The sequence below is a fragment of the Dama dama genome, chromosome 14 (genome assembly GCF_033118175.1).
Source record: "Dama dama isolate Ldn47 chromosome 14, ASM3311817v1, whole genome shotgun sequence".
NCBI lineage: Eukaryota > Metazoa > Chordata > Mammalia > Artiodactyla > Cervidae > Dama > Dama dama.
This window is the reverse complement of record NC_083694.1, coordinates 54009531-54031439: the sequence shown is the minus strand read 5'-3', so window position 1 is coordinate 54031439 and position 21909 is coordinate 54009531. Positions and strand designations below refer to the sequence as shown.

The following is a 21909-nucleotide window of genomic DNA, read 5'->3' as shown; positions in this document are numbered from 1 at the left end:
TATTTTGTATTCTAAAAACTTGCTCAGGGGTTTTCCCTGAAAGTTCAGTGGTTGATACTCAGAGCTCCCAACACAGGGGACATGGGTTCGATTCCTATTTGGGGAACTGAGATCCTGCATGCTGCACAACATGACCAAAAAATAAAATTGACTTCAGTATATTTGGCTTAGATTAAGACAGCCACTTATTTATAATAATTATAGAAACAAATTTGATAGTGTTTCTGGAAAGCAGTTTTTTGCATGTAGTGAAGAGTTGCTATTTCTCTTGATCAAATAATTTCACTTTAGTAATCTCAGTAAAATTTGGAATGCAGACTCATATAATCTAAAATGCAGACTCATATGGTTCAGAATTACTTACGATTGTCAAATATATCATTAAATATGATATAACAATTAAAATTTTTGCATTTTAAAGGCATGGAGAAAAGTTATGGTGCAATAGGCAAAATGTCAAAGATGAGGCATTATCTTAAATATGTTTTAAAAAATGCTTAAGAGGGTAACTTGTGATTGCTTTTGGGTAGTAGAATTTAATCTTCGAGAGTTATTTTTATTTTTAAAATGAGGTTAACAACTGACATGCTGACATTAATTGCTGACAGTTAAATGAGGTGATTTGAAAGTTCTTTGGATATCTTCTGTTTTTACTAAATCATGCTGTTATTGTTCATATTTAATATTTTTATTAAAAAGTTAATTATTGTATTAAAGAAAGTACTATTTTCTTAAATATTAAGTCTTTACATTTAGTTTTTAACATAGGAATGTTCAGTGCTTTTTATCTGCTGTTTTTCACCCCTACATTTTACCATTAGTGCACAATTTCCTAGAAATCATATTCCAAGTATAAAATTACTTTATGATTGTGGTGATGCTAGTGTGGTTTGGTTTAGGCTTTTTTTTTTTTTTCCCCTCTCTAATCTACAGCAACTGGAGCAGATTCAGAAGGAGTTAAGTGTTTTGGAAGAGGATATCAAAAGAGTGGAAGTAAGATCAAGAATTTCTTACATCTCGAGTAGCTTTTCAATTTCATGAAAATTTTGCTTTTCTTTTAAATTGCTGCATTAAATTTATGGGATTAGTCTCCATTATATAGAAAGTAACAGGCATAATTTCTGTGATAATTTATTAGGAGCCCTTTTCCTCTGAGTTAATGATCAAAAGTTAGAGTTTAAGCAGTTAGTAAACAAAGCTAATATTTGCATCAAGAGGGATGTTACTTTTCTTAATGTTTACAAAGAATATTTTCAAAGTAGTGACTGATATATCCTGTTTTTTAATACTTTGGTGAGTTGAACAGTAATGAGCCAGTTGCTGTTGTTGCTCAGAGAGTTGAACAGTAATGATCCAGTTGCGATTCAGTTGCTCAGTTATGTCCAGCTCTTTGTGGCCCCATGGACCACAGCACACCAGGCTTCCCTGTCCTTCACCATCTCCCAAAGCTTGCCCAGACTCATATTTACTGAGTTGGTGATCTCGTCCTCTGTCTTCTGCTTCTCCTCCTGCTTTCAATCTTTCCCAGCATCAGGGTCTTTTCAAGTGAATTAGCTCTTTGTATCAGGTGGCCAAAGTATTGGAGTTTCAGCATCAGCATCAGTCCCTCCAATGAGTATTCAAGATTGATTTCCTTAGGATTGAGTGGTTTGATTCCCTTGCAGTCCAAGGGACTCTCAAGAATCTTCTCCAGCCCCACAATTGAAAAGCATCAATTCTTCAGTGCTTAGCCTTCTTTATGGTCCAACTCTCGCATTAGTACATGACTGCTAGAAAAACCGTAACTTTGACTAATGCCAAAGAAGGTGAGGTAGAACAGTTCTGTGAAGACCTACAAGACTTTATAGAACTTTATAGAACCCTAAAAAGATGTCCTTTTTGTCATAGGGGACTGGAATGAATAGTAGGAAATCAAGAGATACCAGGAGTAACATTCAAGTTTCACCTTGTAGTACGAAATGAAGCAGGGCAAAGGCTAACAGAGTTTTGCCAAAAGAAGGCACTGGTCATAGCAAACACCCTCTTCCAACAGCACAAGAGACTACTCTACACATGGACATCACCAGATGGTCAACACCAAAATCAGATTGATTATATTCTTTGTAGCCAAAGATGGAGAAGATATATATATAGTCAGCAAAAACAAGACTGGGTACTGACTGTGGCTCAGATCACAAACTCCTTATTGTAAGATTCATACATAAACTGAAGAAAGCAGGGAAAACCACTAGACCATTCAGGTATGACCTAAATCAAATCCCTTACGATTATACAGTGTAAGTAATAAATAGATTCAACAGATTAGATCTGATAGAGTGCCTGAAGAACTGTGCATGGAGTTTCATAATATTGTACATGAGGTGGTGATCAAAACCATCTCTAAGAAAAAGAAATGCAGAAAGGCAAAATGGTTGTCTGGCGAGGCCTTACAAATAGCTGAGAAAGGAAGAGAAGCGAAAGGCAAGGGAGAAAAGGAAAGATACACCCATCTGCATGCAGAGTTCCAAAGAATAGCATGGAGAGATAAGAAAGCCTTCCTCAGTGATCAGTGCAGAGAAATAGAGGAAAATAATAGAATGGGGAAGATTGGAGATTTCTTCAGGAAAATTAGAGATACCAAGGGAACATTTCATGCAAAGATGGGCTCAATAAAGGACAGAAACAGTATGGACCTAACAGAAGTAGAAGCTATTAAGAACAGGTGGCAAGAATACACAGAAGAACTGTACAAAAAGGATCTTAATGACCCAGATAACCATGATGGATCACTCACCTGGACCCAGACATCTCGGAGTGCGAAGTCAAGTGGGCCTTAGGAAGTATCACTACAAACAAAGCTAGTGGAGGTGATGCAATTCCAGCTGAGCTATTTCAAATCCTGAAAGACGATGCTGTGAAAGTGCTACACTCAATATGCCAGCAAATTTGGAAAACTCAGCAGTGGCCACAGGACTGGAAAAGTTCAGTTTTCATTCCAGTCCCCAGGAAGAGCAAAGCCAATGAATGTTCGAAGTACTACACAGTTGCCCTCATTTCACATGCTAGCAAAGGAGTGCTCAAAATTCTCTAAGCTAGGCTACAACAGTACATAAACCAAGAACTTCCAGATGTTCAAGCTGGATTTAGAAAAGGCAGAGGAACCAGAGATCAAATTGCCAACATATGTTGGATCATTGAAAAAGCAAGAGAATTCCAGAAAAACATCTTCTGTTTCATTGACTACTCTGAAGCCTTTGTGTGGATCACGAAAAACTGTGGAAAATTCTTCAAGATGGGAATACCAGACCACCTTACCTACCTCCTGTGAAACCTCTATGCAGGTCAAGACAGAACAGATAGAACTAGACATGGAACAATGGACTGGTTTAAAATTAGGAAAGGAGTACGTCAAGGCTGCATATTGTCACCCCGCTTATTTAACTTATATGCACAGTACATCATGTGAAATGCCAGACTGGATGAAGCGCAAGCTGGAATCAAGCTTGACAGGAGAAATATCAATAACCTCAGATATGCAGATGACACCACCTTTATGGCAGAAAAGCAAAGAGGAACTGAAGAACCTCTTGATGAAGGTGAAACAGGAGAGTGAAAAAGTTGGTTTAAAACTCAACTCAAAAAACGAAGATCATGCTATCTAGTCCCATCACTTCATGGCAGATAGATGGAGAAAAAATGGAAACAGTGACAGATTTTATTTACTTGGGCTCCAAACTCACTGCAGATGGTGATTGTAGCCATGAAATTAAAAGATGCTTGCTCCTGGAAGAAAAGCTGTGACTAACCCAGGTTCAATCCCTGGGTCAGGAAGATCCTCTGGAGAAGGGAATGGCAATCCCCTCCACTATTCTTGCTTGGAAGGCTACAGTTTGTAGGGTTGCAGAGAGTTGGACACAACTGATTGACTAACGCTAACACACACCTAGACAGTGTATTAAAAAGCAGAGTCATTCCTTCGCTGACAAAGGTCTGTTTAGTCAGTTGCCATACTTATCTTAATATTAATCAGTAGGTTCTCACCTAGATTAAAAATTATTGGCTAGTTCACTGTTCACATAATGTACAGTATGTCTCATTTAAAAAATTTACATTTGTCTTTCTGCATTTGGTGGCTTTATTAGTAATGAATAATATTTATTAAAGAATTTCTAGTTCTTTAAGTATGTATATCATAAAAAAGACTTGTCTCGTAAGTTTCAGATATCCTTGTTCTATGGAGAGGAGACCTTGAGAAATTTGGATGTTGAGACAAAAAGGAACTGATAAAACCTGGGATTGGAAAGAAATAAATAGCTCCTTTTGACTTATATATCTTCTCTTTGGAGTGTCTATAACTCTAATAATTGTACTTCCAGGAAATGAGCGGCTTATATTCTCCTGTCAGTGAGGATAGCACAGTGCCTCAATTTGAAGCTCCTTCTCCATCACACAGGTACACAGCTTGAAACCTGTAATTGCTTTGGATTTATGTTATAAAGTGCACATATGGTATTAGTCCTTGGTAGCCTTTTCCATGTAGTGAACACAACTCCTGAGAAATTACTTTTGGTCATGATGTAGAAATGAGATTCAGATGGCCCATCTCTTTCCTTTATGCTTTAAATTTCATGCCAGGGACAGGTAGTAGAATATTATAATACTGTGAACTCAGTAATGAATTAAAAGTTTGGTGGATTTCTCAAAATAATGGTAGCTTTGAATATATTGTGAATTAAAATCAGATGACATTAAAAATCTATAATTTGAGAGAATAAAATGGTAATATTAGGGAAAAGTTAGTTAAAATAATACCTTTGACTTTGCCACTGTCCTGTTGAATTAGATAGATCTGTTTGTTTAGACATCTCTGCTAGTTTCTTTATAACTCCCCATTATTAATTTAATTAAGTGTTCCCTTCTGTATTCCCTATAGAGCAGGAATTACATATATCTTGCTCATGACTGTTTCCCTAGATTTTAAATAGTGGTAGTGACTGGCCTCCTTCAGTGTGTTTTTGTGAAATATGGAGAATGTGTATGGTCCCTGTGTAAATTTAAAGTTCTATTGATGAAATATCTACTACCTAACATTTGAATTTGAACTTTTTTGTTATGTTCAGGGCAGGAGAAATTTTACATGTTTTTAACTTGCTAATCCATTCACAATTGTGGTCCCACAGAAGCTTTTTAGACAAATAGTTTTAGGATAACACATGGATTTTCAAGCAGTCCAGTGGCAGGACAGAGATTACACTAACTTAACAGCCAGTGTCAGATCAGGAAAGCCATTCTACATCTAGTTTGGGATGATATGTGGGGAAGGGACACAAGGAATATTCTAGCAAAATAACATTCCTGGTATGTTTAATATATTTCAGTAACCATTTTATAGAGAATCCGCGTTAAGTTCTGAGTGACTCTGGGATCACTTTACCTGTGTAATTCAGCTTGGTTTTGTCCATATTTTATTTTCTTTAAAACACTTGGGAATGATTCAGTCTGTGGGATATTATCTTTAGCTTAGCATTCACTTCCTGACATATGTGGGATCTGTGTAAATAGAATATTTATTATGTGAGTGCATCCAGGCAAGTAAAAGTTGTCATATCACAACGTCTTCTCTAATAAACTGATAATTCGCATTATCATATCACTGTCTGTCATATCACTTTATATAGCATTTATTTCTATCTGTTGTGGCCAGGTCTTTATTACCATCTGAGCTGCTAGGGAAGCCCCTGGTCTTTGTTACTCTCTCACTGGTGACTTTTAATAACATATTAACAATATAGTATTGTGTTCATTTAACTGGCTTTTTAAAATTTAATGCCTCTGATGCACTGGGCACTGTTTTAAGTGTTGGATGTAGCTGGAAAGTCCCTCCCTTTATGGAACTTCCCTTTGGGGGGTGTGTGTGTGGGGGGGGCGGGGAGGTTGAGGGAAATGCTAAGTAAGAAAAAATGTAATATTCGTACATGACATATAAGTAGTATCCTGGGAAGGAAGTTAGACGTATTAGAAAGCTGACACATGAATGAAGTGAAGAGAAGAGATAATAAAATGTCATGGGGTAGTTTTGAGTAGGGTCTATTTTAGATTATAAAATACCTACAGGGGTTCACATGTAGAGGATAGAGAAGAGACTTTCTGTCTCTCCCAATCCCCTGCAATTGGAAGCTAGGAGGAATGTTAGGAACATTGCAAGAATCTGTAAAGAGGAAATGGTGGACTTTTTTTGAATTTTGTAGGATTTTATTGGTGGAAGAGAAGAGAAGTAGTTGTATTATAAAGTGGCCAGTCTCATGAGAGATGTAGGAATTCATGATGTCTGTGAAAACTTCGTTGAATTACTAAAATCGTATGGGACACTATTGTCAGATGATGTGATCAGTTAGACTGGTTCACAGTTGAAGATGGAAAAACAGGCAAACATGATGTTTTCTTAAAATACATTCTTTATCACTTAAGATTTGAGAGAGACACTTGGGAAAATGATGGTAGCTTTGAATATTCTTGGGAAATGACCCTTAAGATTAAGATGTGGAATTTAACATGGGAAGAATGTTATGCTAGCAATATTGAAGTTTGTTTTATTTTTAAGAAATAATGTATAGTTGAAATATAATCCCCCCTCATGATTATTATCATCATTATTTAAATGCCAGATTTTGTTTTTATTCCTCATTGTAATGTTTTGGTCTCTTTGAAGAGGTTTACTTTAAAAAAGAGTTTTTGTGGATTCATTTTTTTAAAATAAGATCATTAAATCCCTTACATTGATTTTGGGTTTATGGTGAGGGTTATGTACTTAATGTAAAGAGAAAGAGAAGACATATAACTATTGCTATTACAGCTCCCTCCCCAGGAATTTGTCTTCTGTATACCATAATTGGCTGTAATTGTCCTATCCTATCTATTCTCTCCCTGCTGCGTTAATACCCAAGTGTCTCATAGAGTCTTGCAGTAGTCTTTTAACTATACTCCTCCAGTGCATTTTGAGGAATCTCATCATGTTACTTTCCTTAAAATCATTCAGTGACTTTCCATTGTATTTAAATTGGCTTAGACCGCTTTTTTATGGCCTTCCATAATCCCCTTTACCTTGCCTACTGTTTTTGTGCTTTAGAGTTGAATTTAACTCCCCAAATGGGGTATTAAGGTAACTTTACTTATATATTATTTTTTGCTTAGAAACTCCTCTGTTCCTTCTCTTAAGTAGCTACCCGCCCACTAGCCATCCCTAAAAACCCAGCCAAGGGTGAGCTTTATTCTTTTTTGATACACCAGTTCCCTTAGAAAATGAAGTGGAGGAAGGAAGTGCAAGATAGAATTAACTACCAGTTTTTAGGAGATTTTCTATTTACTTTGTTCCTGTTCTATACTATGTTTGCTAGTTTGGGTAGATTTTCCATGCTGTACTATAATCCTGTTAATACTGGGATTTTCTTACACTCCCACGTTTTTATGTGAGCATTTATACATAATAGAACTTAAAATAGGTTTTGAGTAAATGTATGCGTCACCTAGAATATAGTTTAATTTTCATAGCTTGTGAAAACTTGACTGAAGCATGACCTTTAATATACTTAATAAGTAAACTAATTAATCTTTAAGAAAAATACTGTCAGGCTTCATTGGGGTGAGTGAAGTTGGAGGTGAGTATGTGATTATTTCAGTCTAATTAAAATCAGTCTAAATTTTGTAAAACTTTTAAGGCTTCATTCATTGCAAATTTTTCTTACTAGAATTAGTTCAAACCTGAAGATTGCTGCTATTAGGGCATTTTTAGTTCTTTAGATTCTGAGGAAGAAAGTCTTCACAATTCAGAGGATAAACTATAGTTTATACTTCTTTGTTACATCGCTCTTTGTATTAAATTATGAGTAAATTAGAGAGTGATAGGCAAGCACAGTCCTTTTTAGCTTTTGCCAAATGAATTTTTTTTTTTAATCAGAGTATGAAACATTTTAGTCAAATCTTCTTCTCAACAATGACAGTGATAATTTGGTTTAGATTAAAATATTCTCAGACTGAAAAAACCTAAAATCTAAAGTTTAGATTTTAGTCTTCTTCAAAGCCATTTAATTACCAGTAGTTTTGTTTGTAATTTTTAAAATATCTCATTGATGTGATTTCTGTCTTAGAAATAATTGTCTCATAATTGCTTCATTCTTTGTCTTTAAATCAAGCAAGTATTTCAGAACTGTTATTTATTATTCACTAACCTCTGGTTTTAGAACTCCAAAAAACCTGGCTTAAAGATAATGTATTAGTTGAAGCTTCTCTGTTTGCTTGAAGGTAAATAAGCTTTAATATGATCCAGATAGTTACTGGAGTTAAATTTTGCAGAATAACTCTGGTTTTCCTGTGGTAAAGTAGTAAATAAATACAATACAAATAGTAAATAAGATTCATCTAGAATCTCTGATCTTTCAAATGCTTTTGCCAGTAATAGACTTGCTATTGATCATATTTAATTCATTTTTTAAAGACACATTCGTAAGTTTAAATTGTGAATTGCTTATTTAAGTTTTCTGTCATATAGAACAGGGATATTTATAAATAAAATTTATAAGTAAGACTTTTATATAAGACACTTTTGCTTTTATTTAACTACTCTAATTAGATATTTGTGAGACTTTAACTTTGATTTGTCTGTTATTTTTGACAAAGATCCAGATAAATCAAAATGAAGGGAAAAGCAAGGGGTCACTTTAGGGATGCTAGAATTATTTAACTATTATTAAGAATGTGTGTGTGTGTGTGTGTGTCTGTGTGTGTGCACACAGTTGTCATATCACACACACACACTAGTGGGTCAGTACCTTGTGAATTTGTAAATTTTATAATTTGACTGAATAAACTGATAAAGTTCAAGGAATTTGTTATTATGTAATGGCTCCTGGACTAGGATAGGAAATTACTCTTTAACTCACACACAGAACTCTGTGCAGTTATGTTTACCCCAATGACACCCTGCCTTCTCCAGAGTCGTTAAAAAAATTGTGTGTGGTGGGGAAAGGGTGGGTGGTGGTTATAATGGCTCTTTGATGTAATGAATGAAAATGATCTCATCTCTGTATTACTGCATATTGGGTCTTTGGCTGGATGATGACCCACAACCAGAGCAGTGTCAATGGTTTCTTCACATAATAATGCTTACATTTTTGGTACTTTTTGGCAATTATTATTGGTTCAACTGCTTTATTTTGCTTGAGATGGTACCTTTTAAAAGTTTTATTTACCTTAATTTTTATTTATTTATTTATTTAGGCTGTGCAACACAGCTTGTGGGATATAAATAGTTCCCCAAATAGGTTCGAACCTGGGCCCTTGGCAGTGAATGCATGGATTCCTAACTACTAAACTGCCAGGGAATTCCCCAAGAAAACTTTTTATTAAAATGTAGGAGTTAACATGTTTTTATGGTCAAGTCTAACTCTATTTATAGATTGGTCGCTAATTTATTATATATTTTAAACAAATCTTCTACATAAACCTAGAGGTTTCTTTTGTTTTAATTTTTTATATTTCTTCTTATTTTTCCTTTTTTTCTTTAAAACTTTTTTTTTTTCTTTTACGAACCCTTGTGTTGAGGGCTGACTTTCAACAGATCACAGCTAGGGAGCGGCTATACTATATATGAAAGCCCGACCCAGAAGCAGGTTGTCTGTGGATGGTTTAGCACCAGATTCCCCACGAACATGCAGTGCGTGACAGGTGAGGGGGTGGCCATTTTTCCAGCTGCATCTAAAGAGTTTTTAATGTAACATTTCCCTTTATCCAGGAGGAGAATTCTACAGTATGGAAGATTCTCCATACACAACCTGACACTATTTTCTGTATCTCCAAAGTTAATGGTTATGAACAGATCTTAAGAAATCTCTGCTACACTCAGCGTTTATTGTTGTGATTACTAAGGACTGCATGCATTAACTCTGGCCCTGTAACATGCAGAAGAGTTGAACTTGAAGCCATAGGCAATGGAGGACATTGAAGAATCTTAAGGAATTTTCAACTTGAACAAAGAAACAGAAAACACAGAAAGCAAATTTGCTTGGCAGTAATGTAAAAGATACTCTTCATACATCTGCAGTCTCCTTGACTGCAGATTCTTTGGCACTCAGCTTTCTTTATAGTCTACCTCTCACATCCATACATGACTACTGGAAAAACCATATCTTTGACTAGATGGACCTTTGTTGGCAAGTCTGTCTCAAAGTAATGTCTCTGCTTTTTAATATGCTGGCTAGGTTGGTCATAGCTTTTCTTCCAAGGAGCAAGCATCTTTTAAAAAATTCATGGCTGCAGTCACCATCTGAAGTGATTTTGGAGCCTAAGAAAATAAAGTCTCTCACTGTGTCCTGATCTATTTGCCATGAAGTGGTGGGACTGGATGCCATGATCTTAGTTTTCTGAATGTTGAATTTTAAGCCAACTTTTTCACTCTCCTCTTTCACTTTCATCAAGAGGCTCTTCAGTTCCCCTTGCTTTCTGCCATAAGGGTGGTATTGCCTGTGTATCTGAGGTTACTGATATCTCTCTCTGCAACATTGATTCCAGCTTGTGCTTCATCCAGCCCGGCATTTCGCATGATGTACTGTGCATATAAGTTAAATAAGCAGGGTGACAGTATACAACCTTGATGTACTCCTTTCCTGATTTGGAACCAGTCTATTGTTCCATGTCTAGTTGTGACTGTTCTGTTTTGATCTGCATACCGATTGTGCAGGTAAGGTGGTCTGGTATTCCCATCTCTTTTAAGAATTTTCCACAGTTTGTTGTGATTCACACAGTCAAAGACTGTGGCGTTGTCAATAAAGCAGAAGTAGATGTTTTTCTGGAACTCTCTTGCTTTTTTGATGATCCAGTGCATGTTGGCAATTTGATCTCTGGTTCCTCTGCCTTTTCTAAATCTAGCTTGAACATCTGGAACTTCTCAGCTCATGTACTGTTGAAGACTGGCTTGGAGGATTTTGAGCGTTACTTTGCTTGCGTTTTAGATGAGTGCAATTGTGTGGTAGTTTGAACATTCTTATAAATTGCCTTTCTTTGGAATTGGAATGAAAACTGATCTTTTCCAGTCCTGTGGCCACTGCTGAGTTTTCCAAATTTGCTGGCATTGAGTGCAACACTTTCACTGAATTATCTTTTAGGATTTGAAATAGCTCAGCTGGAATTCCGTTACCTCCACTAGCTTTGTCTGTAGTGATGCTTCCTAAGGCCCACTAGTAAAATAGGTATGTCAGGACTTTAAAAAAAAAAAAAATTTGGTTTCTTGCTATAAACTAATTGTCACTGCTTAGTGAAGATACTAGCAGTTCTTTCTAATTCTGGAAACTGAGATGTGAATAGGACAGATTTCCATGTGCTTGAGATTCAACCAAGGCGCCTGTTTGACATGTAGTTTTTTGAACCATGCCCTTAAAATCTGATCATTAGGTCTGAGGTGAGTTCCAGAATTCCACATGTTAGCTTGGAGGATCATATTTTAAAAGTGTATGGTTTAGTGGGCAGTGAATATGTCTGTATTACTGACATGTTTTAAAAATCTCTAAGGTATGCTTATTTTCTTTTTCATAACAGAAAGCTCTGTTGTCCAACAGTGAGTTTTTTTTTTTGTGTGTTTTTTTTTTTTAAACTATCTTAAGCTTATTTCATCTTTGGGAAAGATAAGAGTAAAGATTTCTATTTGTTTTACTCTCTACTTTGTTAGGTTACATATCCTTCTGTAATGTCTCAAAAATACCGCGTTATGTTCCTGGCTTGAGCGAACCAGAAAAGTTAAAGTTAAGTTTCTTGGAAGGAAGCAAATTGCTCTGTTGGCATTCCCTATTGATGCTGTTCATGTTACTCTGATTAGAGCCCCTTACTGATGGCCTTTTGCCCCTTCAGGTTAGAGGCATATAGGGAACTTTTCACCCCTTTGCTTGTCAGGGGTTTACCTTGATTCTGGGAGGTCAGGGATGGGAGAGGCTAGGAAAACCAAAAGTATACATTGTAACGGTAGCTTAGATGTAAGTATCCCTGGATGCAAGGGTAGAATTTCATGTGTTGTCACCATTTTCTGTTTCTGCATTACCTGTCTCTCCCGTCCTTAAGTTCCAGTATATTTTCCCCATTCTCCAGATCCTTTACCTGTGAAACTTTTGTTGCTGTTTCTGGAACGCTTCTTCTACTTTCTTTGCTTTTAAAACTTTTTTTCTGAGATTATTTCAGAGAACTGGGTTTTTTGTAACACTAAGATTTGTGGCAACTATATCATCTGATAACTACAAATTTCTCCCCTGTGAATTACAACTAAATTGTAATCTATTCCCACGCATTGATAAGTGGTAATAGAATATAAAGAAATCAAATGCAGCACTTAGCCTAACGAACTGGGACTTTTGCTAGTTTCATTAGAGGCAGATCGGTCTTGTCAGTCTCTTTTTCTTTTGAGATTATTATACTGTTTTTGAAAATTTTCCAAGGAAGTTATTTACTTTCAGAGGCAGTAATGCAGTAGATTCAGACCTGTTCCATCTTTTAGAAGTTTTCCCTCACATTTGCTTTTTATATCTGCAGCAGTTAAGTTTCTCTCTGAGGAAGCTCTTGTAAGGAAAACTTGAAAGTGAATTGCCCCTTTGCTTTTTTTTTTTAAACCTTAGCAATATTGTGGAATTATAGACCTTTTAAAAGGCGACCTAATATTAGATTCATGCAGTCCTCCTATACATTGTATAGGTACAACTGTTTCTAACCATCTACAATGAAAAGGGAACAGAGGGTGTTGGGGAAAGTTTTTCCTGTATATCTGAAATACTCTGATAACTTCTGTTCTTTGAAGAGTAAGTTGAATCTCTGTTCCCTAAAGATTATATTGGGTTCATTCTGGAACCCAGTGGTTTTTATTATCGAACTACCCTTGTGTTTCTCAAGTAAATCCAAGCTTGTATGATATATAGGTTTTCATTCGTTTTGGGGAGCCCTTTGGAGTCAGATGTCTTTCAGTATATAATGTTATGTCTGTGCCTCTATACCCTCACCAGTTTTAGAAAGGTAACACAGTACGTATGCCATATATCACATAAACTGATGGAGGAGGAATAGGCAGTTCCTTAAGCAAATTAAAATTTCAGCATTGAAACATACACGTTAACAGTGAGGTAAATGGTATTAAGTGTATTCTGATCAGGTTTTCACTTCAAAAAAGTAACGGAGTATTTGATTTTCATAGTTCTGGATTTTAGGAATTGAAGTTTTATGTAATCTTTTTAAGCCCAATATTTTAAAAATCCCGACTATATATTGCTGAAAAGGCCATTGTAATCACCAGTGTTTATTTATATAAAATCTGTTGCATAAAATCTGTTATAAAATTTTTTTTGTTGAAATTCTTATAAATGCCATGAATGAGTCATAGTAGTACTGCCTATTCTAATAATCCGAGACACTGTAGAAGAAAATATTTCATGTCAATTATCAGTTGAATTTGCAGCAAAATCAGGAAATTATTTCTACCCTAGAGGAGACTTGTACTTGTAAAAGTTGTAACTGTCAGAGTAGTAGAGCATATGTGTATTAGGTACTGTTTTGTAATTTTATGCCTTACCTCATACAGCCCTCAGAATAGATGACATATATCCTTTTCCTTTGACAAATGAGGAAATTGAGTCTTGCCCAGCATCACACAGTTATAGTAGCATAATCAGTATTCTAAAGCAGGCATCATTACTCTAGAGGCTATAAAGCCTTGGGAGGTAAAAGGGTTTTAGAGATCATCGAGTTGATAATAAAGGTCAAACAAGAAAATCAGTAGAAACTTGCAGTTCCAAAGTGGCAGGGTAGTGAGATTTCAAGAAGAGAAAACATATGTTACTTTGGCAGTCTTTGGTGAGGATTCTGTAATTATACTGCCTGGGTTCAAATTTCAGCTCCACACCTTATTAGCAGTTTGACCTTAGGCAAGTTTATTGTTAATTTCTGTACACTGTAGTTTTCTTGTTAGTAAAATAAGGATAATAACACATATCTTGACTAATACAATGTAATAGTACATTTAAAGAAATGAGAGAATAATGCCTGACACATACTAAGCACTCAGTAGATGGTGGCACTCAATAGATTTTAGTCATGTTGATTTTATGTGATTAGTTTGAATAGTTGTATCAAATGTAGGAGTATGTGGAATTAGAAAGGAAAACTTGAAAATGAAGAGCAATTTCTAGGTGCCTGCACAATTAGGGCCATGAAAATTTGGGTTGTTAGTAAATAGGATTTACCTTAATTTGAAATTCTGTGTTAAGTAACTGACAGAAAAACATTATTTTGAAGAAAGCAAGTTATTAATCTTTTGATCCGTTTATAATACTAGGGATTACTGCCTTGGTAGGAAGGAAATAAAGTAGTAACAGGCTTTGCTATTAAAAAAACATTAAAGACATATTCTGTTTTAGTTAATCATTATTAAAATAAGTCAGATTATTTTCATGTTACATGTTGCTCAATATGTGTTGTTTTGAGAAAATGGATTCAGTAATTTTACTTGGAATACTATACTGGTAAGGAACAGGGTTTGGCTGTAGCCCCATATTGTTTTTTAAATGTAGAGTTTATTTTCTTCTGTATTTAGTTTATACTAATGAAAAAACAAATTAGTGACAGCACTCAGTCTAATTTCATATGTGCATGCAGCTTTTATTGTTTTTTTTTGGTTCATTCAGTTTACTTATTTAAACATTTATTTAGTTTATTTTCTTTATGCTCACCCTTAAATGATCTTAATACACTTTATTTTGCTTGCATATTAAAATTCTCTATAATTTAATTAGTTGATTTTGTACCTGCTAGTAATTTAAATGTGAAGCCTCCTGTTTCAAAAAGAACTCAATTTAAAACTAGTTACTTATTATTTTTGCCAAGGGTGAATCACTGTTTTATCTTCCTATTTATTATAGGTATATCTTATATTTTCTATGTGAAATTGACTCAACAGTCTATCATATTTTATTATTTAGATTTTTAAAAATTTCTTTTTTAAATTGACGGACAATTGACTTGCAGTGCTGTGTTAATTTCAGGTGTATAGCACAATGATTCAGTTTTCTATATATACACACACACATGTATACACATCATCCATACATATATGTATATACATAAATACATAAATATATATATATATATATACATACATAAATGCATATACATATGCTCTTTTCCAGATTCTTTTTCCTTACAGGTTATTACAAAATACAGAGTATAGTTCCCTGTACTTATATAGTAGGTTCTTGTTGCTTATCTGTTTTATATATAGTAGTGTGTATATGTTAATTCCCGAACTCGTAATTTATCCCTCTGCCCCATTTGCCCTTTGGCACCATAAATTTGTTTTCTATGTCTGTGAGCCTGTTTCTGTTTTGTATATAAGTTCATTTGTAACAGTATGTCTTTAATTATATTCTTGCTTTTGGAAGCAAATAATTTAAGTGGGAATAGTTTTGTGACATCTGCTTGCATAACTGAATTTCCTTTGTAACTTGAATTAACAGCAGTTTAGTTTTCATATGTTTTTAGCTCAGCTTCTCCGTGTCATCAGCAAGAATATTAAAAAAATTTTTATCATCTTATTTTCCTCATCCGAAGTATTATTCCTAACCTAGTTTTAGTTCAGTTCAGTCCTCAGCTGTGTCCAACTACTGAAAAAACCTTAACTTTGAATTTACAGACATTTGTTGGCAAAGTAATGTCTCTGCTTTTTAATATGCTGTCTAGGTTGGTCATTACTTCTTTCAAGGGGCAAGTATCTTTTAATTTCATGGCTACAGCCACCATCTGCAGTGAGTTTGGAGATCAAGAAAACTAAAATCTGTCACTATTTTCACTGTTTCCCCATCTATTTGCCATGAAGTGATGGACCAGATGCCATAATCTTTGTTTTTTGAATGTTGTGTTCTAAGCCAGCTTTTTCACTCTCCTCTTTCACTTCGTCAAGAGGCTCGTTAGTTCTTCTTCGCTTTCTGCTATAAGGGTGGTGTTATCTGCATATCTGAGGTTATTGATATTTCTCCCGGCAGTCTTGATTCCAGCTTGTGCTTCATCCAGCCCAGCATTTCGCATGATGTACTCTGCATATAAGTTAAATAAGCAGGGTGACAGTATACAGCCTTGACATACTCCTTTCCCAATTTTGAACCAGTCTGTTCCATTTCTGGTTCTAACTGTTGCTTCTAGACCTGGATACAGATTTCTCAGGATTTAGATAAGGTGGTCTGGTATTCCTGTCTCTTTAAGAATTTTCCACAGTTTGTCATGATCCACACAGTCAAAAGCTTTAGTGTAGTCAATAAAGCAGAAGTAGATGTTTTTCTGGAATTCTCTTGCTTTTTCTATGTTCTAACAGATGGTGGCAAATTGATCTCTGATTTCTCTGCATTTTCTAAATCCAGCTTGGACATCTGGAAGTTCTTGGTTCACATACTGTTGTAGCCCAGCTTGGAGAATTTTGAGCATTTCTTTGCTAGTGTGTGAGATGAGTGCAATTGTGCAGTAGTTTGAGCATTCATTGGCATTGCCTTTCTTTGGGATTAGAATGAAAACTGACCTTTTCCAGTCTGGTGGCCACTGCTGAGTTTTCTAAATTTGCTGACATACTGAGTGCAGCATTTTAACAGCATCATCTTTTAGGATTTGAAATAACTCAGCTGGAATTTCACCACCTCCACTAAAACAGTTAAACAGTTAAAGAAACAGCAACCTAAAAATATGAAAGTCAACAATTGCTTCAATAAATGTTAAATAAATAACCTGAAATTACTTCAAATAAATTATAAAAATAAATTCATCAGACTATGGCAGTAGCAAGAAGAAAATTTCAAAGTAGAGGTTTTCTATGTAGAGGATCATGTCATCTGCAAACAGTGAGAGTTTTACTTCTTTCCCTATCTGGATCCCTTTTATTTCTTTTTCTGCTCTGATTGCTGTGGCCAACACTTCCAAAACTATGTTGAATAGTAGTGGTGAGAGTGGACACCCTTGTCTTGTTCCTGACTTTAAGGGAACTGCTTTCAATTTTTCACCATTGAGGATAATGTTTGCTGTGGGTTTGTCATATATAGCTCTATTATGTTAAGGTATGTTCCTTCTACTGCTTTCTGGAGAGTTTTTATCATAAATGGATGTTGAATTTTGTTAAAGGCTTTTTCTGCATCTACTGAGATAATCATATGGTTTTTATCTTTCAATTTGTTAATGTGGTGTATTACATTGATTGATTTGCCGATATTAAAGAATCCTTGCAAAAAAAAAAATAAAGAATCCTTGCATTCCTGGGATAAAGCCCACTGGTCATGATGTATGGTCTTTTTAATATGTTGTTTGATTCTGTTTGCTAGAATTTTGTTAAGGATTTTTGCATCTATGTTCATCAGTGATATTGGCCTGTAGTTTTCTTTTTTTGTGGCATCCTTGTCTAGTTTTGGTGTTAGGGTGATGGTGGCCTCATAGAATGAGTTTGGAAGTTTGCCGCCTTCTGCAATTTTCTGGAAGAGTTTGAGTAAGACAGGTGGTAGCTCTTCTCTTAAATTTTTGGTAGAATTCAGCTGTGAAGCCATCTGGCCCTGGGCTTTTGTTTGCTGGAAGATTTCTGATTACAGTTTTGATTTCTGTGCTTGTGATGGGTCTGTTAAGATCTATTTCTTCCTGGTTCAGTTTTGGAAAGTTATACTTTTCTAAGAATTTGTCCATTTCTTCCAAGTTGTCCATTTTATTGGCATAGAGCTGCTGGTAGTAGTCTCTTATAATCCTTTGTATTTCAGAGTTGTCTGTTGTGATCTCTCCATTTTCATTTCTAATTTTGTTGATTTGGTTCTTCTTCCTTTGTTTCTTGATGAGTCTGGCTAACGGTTTGTCAATTTTCTTTACCTTTTCAAAAAACTAACTTTTAGCTTTGTTGATTTTTGCTATGGTCTCTTTTGTTTCTTTTGCATTTATTTCTGCCCTAATTTTTAAGATTTCTTTCCTTCTACTAATTTTTAAGATTTCTTTCCTTCTACTAACCCTGGGGTTCCGAAGTAGATCTGATAGACAGAATGCCAGAAGAACTATGGACAGAGGTTCATGACATTGTACAGGAGGCAGTGATCAAAACCATCCCCAAGAAAAAGAAATGCAGAGAGGCAAAATGGTTGTCTCACGAGGCCTTACAAATAGCTGAGAAAAGAAGAGAAGTGAAAGGCAAAGGAGAAAAGCTTTGTTTGTAGTTATGCTTCCTAAGGCCCACTTGACTTCACACTTCGGGATGTCTGGCTCTAGGTGAGTGATCACACCATCATGGTTATCTGGGTCATTAAGATCTTTTTTGTATAGTTCTTCTGTGTGTTCTTGCCACCTTTTCTTAATAGCTTCTTCTTCTGTTAGGTCCAAACTGTTTCTGTCCTTTATTGTGCCCATTTTACATGAAATGTTACCTTGGTATCTCTAATTTTCTTGAAGAGATCCCTAGTCTTTCCCATGCTATTATTTTCCTCTGTTTCTTTGCATTGATCACTGAGGAAGGCTTTCTTATCTCTCCTTGCTGTTCTTTGGAACTCTGCAAATTCAGATGGGTATTCTTTCCTTTTCTCCTTTGCGTTTAGCTTCTCTTCTTTTCTCAGCTATTTATAAGGCCTCCTCAGATAACCATTTTGCCTTTTTGCTTTTCTTTTTCTTGGGGATGGTTTTGATCACCTCCTCCTGTACAGTGTCACGAACCTCCGTCCATAGTTCTTCTGGCATTCTGTCTGTGAGATCTGCTTTGAAATTTTCTTCTTGCTTTTGCCATAGTTTGATAGATTTAATTTTTATAATTTATTTGAAATAGTTTCAGGTTATTTATTTAACATTAATTGAAGTAATTGTTGACTTTCATATTTTTAGATTGCTGTTTTTTTAACTTTTCTCTTTGAACTGTGTATGTGAAGTGGGTTGGACTAGTTCAGGATTTCTTCACTCTAGTTGTAGAATATGATATGCTTAGGACTCATAGCATTCTGATTCAGTGTAGATTCTAGAACCTGACTGCATGGTTTTGAATTCTAGCTCTCCTGTTTGCTAACTTTTTAACTTGGGCCAAATGTGTAAGCTCTTCGTGGCTTTGTTTCATCCTTTGAGAAATGGGAATGATATAGTACCTACCTGAGTTATGAAGTTTAAATTATTAGATCAGTGCCTAGAGCATGGTGAATGCTTACTAAATTATAGCTATTAGTATTGTTGTTTTAATTACCATCTGTAGATTGTGGCTAAACTGGAGAGAAGCAGTAGAATAGCACCAGAATCAAGAGGAACCAGCCCAGTCAATGCTTTCTAATATTCTCTTCTAATCATGTTTACTTTATATACACATATACACACACATTTAAAAAGCAAAATTAAAGGGATTTATTTCTTCAGATTGCTTCTGTTGCAGTTGTGTATGCATTAATAAATTTTTCTAGTGAATAAGATTAAGATCTAATATAAACTAAATTTTGAATTCTGCAGTGATTGTTACCAACATATCACTTAAAACCTGTAATTTCAGTGCTTTCTGATTAGTACTATTTTTTTAACTTTATTTATTTATTTTTGGCTGTGTTAGGTCTTCATTGCTGTGTGGGCTTTCCTCTACTTGCGGCGAGTGGGGCTACTCTCTAGTGCGGTGCGTGGGCTTCTCATTGCATGGCTTCTCTCGTTGCAGAGCATGGCCTCTAGGGCCCACGGTTTCAATAGTTGTGGTTCCTGGGCTCTAGAGCACAGGCTCAGTAGCTGTGGCACATGGACCTAGTTGCTTCTTTCCTCCTGGATCAGGGATTGAACCCGTGTCTCCTGCATTGGCAGGCAGGTTCTTTACCTCTGAGTCACCAGGGAAACCCTGATCAGTACTATTTTTCGACATGTATTTAAAGTGTAGTGTTATTTCACGATGCACACTAAGAATCATTGTCATTGTTCCAGCTTGCAGTCAAAGAAGTCTGAATTACATTCCCATAAAGTATTATCTAGAAATAGTTCTGTTCTATCAACCTCTAAATGTGAAGCTTCATAATTTCATTAATGTTTATACAAATAGGGGATTGGGTTTCATTAGTGGAAGGAACGCAGATTTTAAATACCTGGCATCTCCTCATTTTTAGCCGTATTAGTCCCTGTATAGAGTATTCTGAAAATAGCACGCAATCTTGTCATATCAGTTCATGACCCTGTTCAAGGAAAGTAGGCATTGGTTATATTTCATCAGGAGAAATTAATTACAAGATCCTGTTAATTCTTTAATTTGTGGTGTAGCTGCTTTGAGGGTCTTATAAGTGAGTTATTATAGGAATGGTTAAGAACACAATAAATTAGTGTCTATTATTATGTGTTGGAGTACTGTGAGAACAGTTCCTTCTGATTTATTAAATTTTTGAAAACATAAGTTTGTATGTTATTGACATTTTATTAATAGAATAAAATTTATTGAATACCTCCCATTTTTTGGTATTGTACTGAGGAATATTAACACCATTAAATCTTACACTTCTCTGAAATATCTTGCTTAACAGATGGAGACATTAGAGGCCAAATAATATCAATAACTGCCCAGAGTCATTTAGCTGTTAATAGGTGAAATTCATACGCACTCTGTACTCTTTAAGAGTGCCTTTTATATTATAACCTTTGTGATTATTGGACTAAAGTGAATAATGACTTTGTGTGTTTATGTAAAGAAATGCACTGAAATTAGTACTCTCAATTGCTTAAATTTCATTAAGGTGGACAAATATAGACATTTCTATAGTAGAAATAGGGAAGAATTTTTTAAAATGTAGGTAGCTGTTGATCTGTCATTGTTGATGTATCTGTTAATGCTATTTTCAGATGTTAGTAGTCCTCATAGGCTAATTTATTTAAAGATGGGAGGGGTGGGGAGAAGAGTGAAGTGAAAAGATAGATATGGTAAGGTAGAACTCTTAGGAAGAAAAGGTAGTCTGTACTTAAAAAGGGTTTACTAAGGTAAGTAGGGGAATGCACAGAGAATATAATCAAATAGAAACAACCAATAGAGAAAGCAAATTATGTTTGACTAGAGTAGAGGAAATTAGAATATAGATTTTGGGTTATAAAAGAAATATTATTGGTATTCTACCATTTTTATTCCATTCCTTTGGTAGTTTTTTTTTCACATGAGATGATTATCATAGCATTTTAGAGCTTGAAGGGACTATATATTGAGCTAGTTGGTTATTGTTAGTCTCCACTTATTTCGTTTTGCAGATAAGGAAACTGAGTGATTGTAAGGTGTTTGTCCAGGGGCACATAGCTCTAGTTTCATGACAGGATCTGTTCATCATAGCTTTTGATTGCATACTTGTGCTCTTTTTACAGTATTCTAAGTACTCTTTTCCTTAGGGTCCAAACAACTTAACTGAAAATGCAACAACTATCTGAAAATGCAGTTGTAGCAATACTTCAATTGTGTATGCGTCTTGTGATTATTCCCTATTGACATTCTTTCAAGATGGGTATATTTAAGGTGGTGGGATGGAGGGGTAAATTGTTTATTTCCTAATTTTTTATTTATGGAATATGTATTTATTTGACTTATAAATTATTGACAATAAATATTGGATTTATATATGATACATTTTAATTTACTTTTTCTGTTGCTAAAGAGAATGTAAAAACTGAAATCACATTTTTTTTTCTTCATTTTGCAGTAGTATTATTGATTCCACAGAATACAGCCAACCTCCAGGTTTCAGTGGCAGTTCTCAGGTAAATGATGTATCTAACAATCTGTTCTAGTGGGGCCGTAAGTCTAATCACCTGAGTTGTAAAATCACAGATGAGTTTACTGGAATGTCCTATCCTAGAGACAGCTGTTTTGTGTGCTGTAGCATTGATTAGGGCTTGAATAGCTCTGGTGAATAATCAGCTGTATATCTGCTC

The 21909-nt window shown here is 35.2% G+C and overlaps 1 protein-coding gene across 5 annotated transcripts in view; it reads left to right on the top strand.

Annotated features, from left to right (window-relative positions):
- COP1 (COP1 E3 ubiquitin ligase) overlaps nucleotides 1-21909 on the top strand; it is a 220594-nt gene that overhangs the window by 64759 nt on the left and 133926 nt on the right. For all 5 annotated transcript variants that reach the window (XM_061160778.1, XM_061160776.1, XM_061160777.1 and 2 more), the window contains 3 exons: nucleotides 934-993; nucleotides 4356-4432; nucleotides 21678-21735. In XM_061160778.1, coding sequence (XP_061016761.1) covers nucleotides 934-993; nucleotides 4356-4432; nucleotides 21678-21735 — 195 coding nt within the window. The remainder of the gene's footprint in view (nucleotides 1-933; nucleotides 994-4355; nucleotides 4433-21677; nucleotides 21736-21909) is intronic.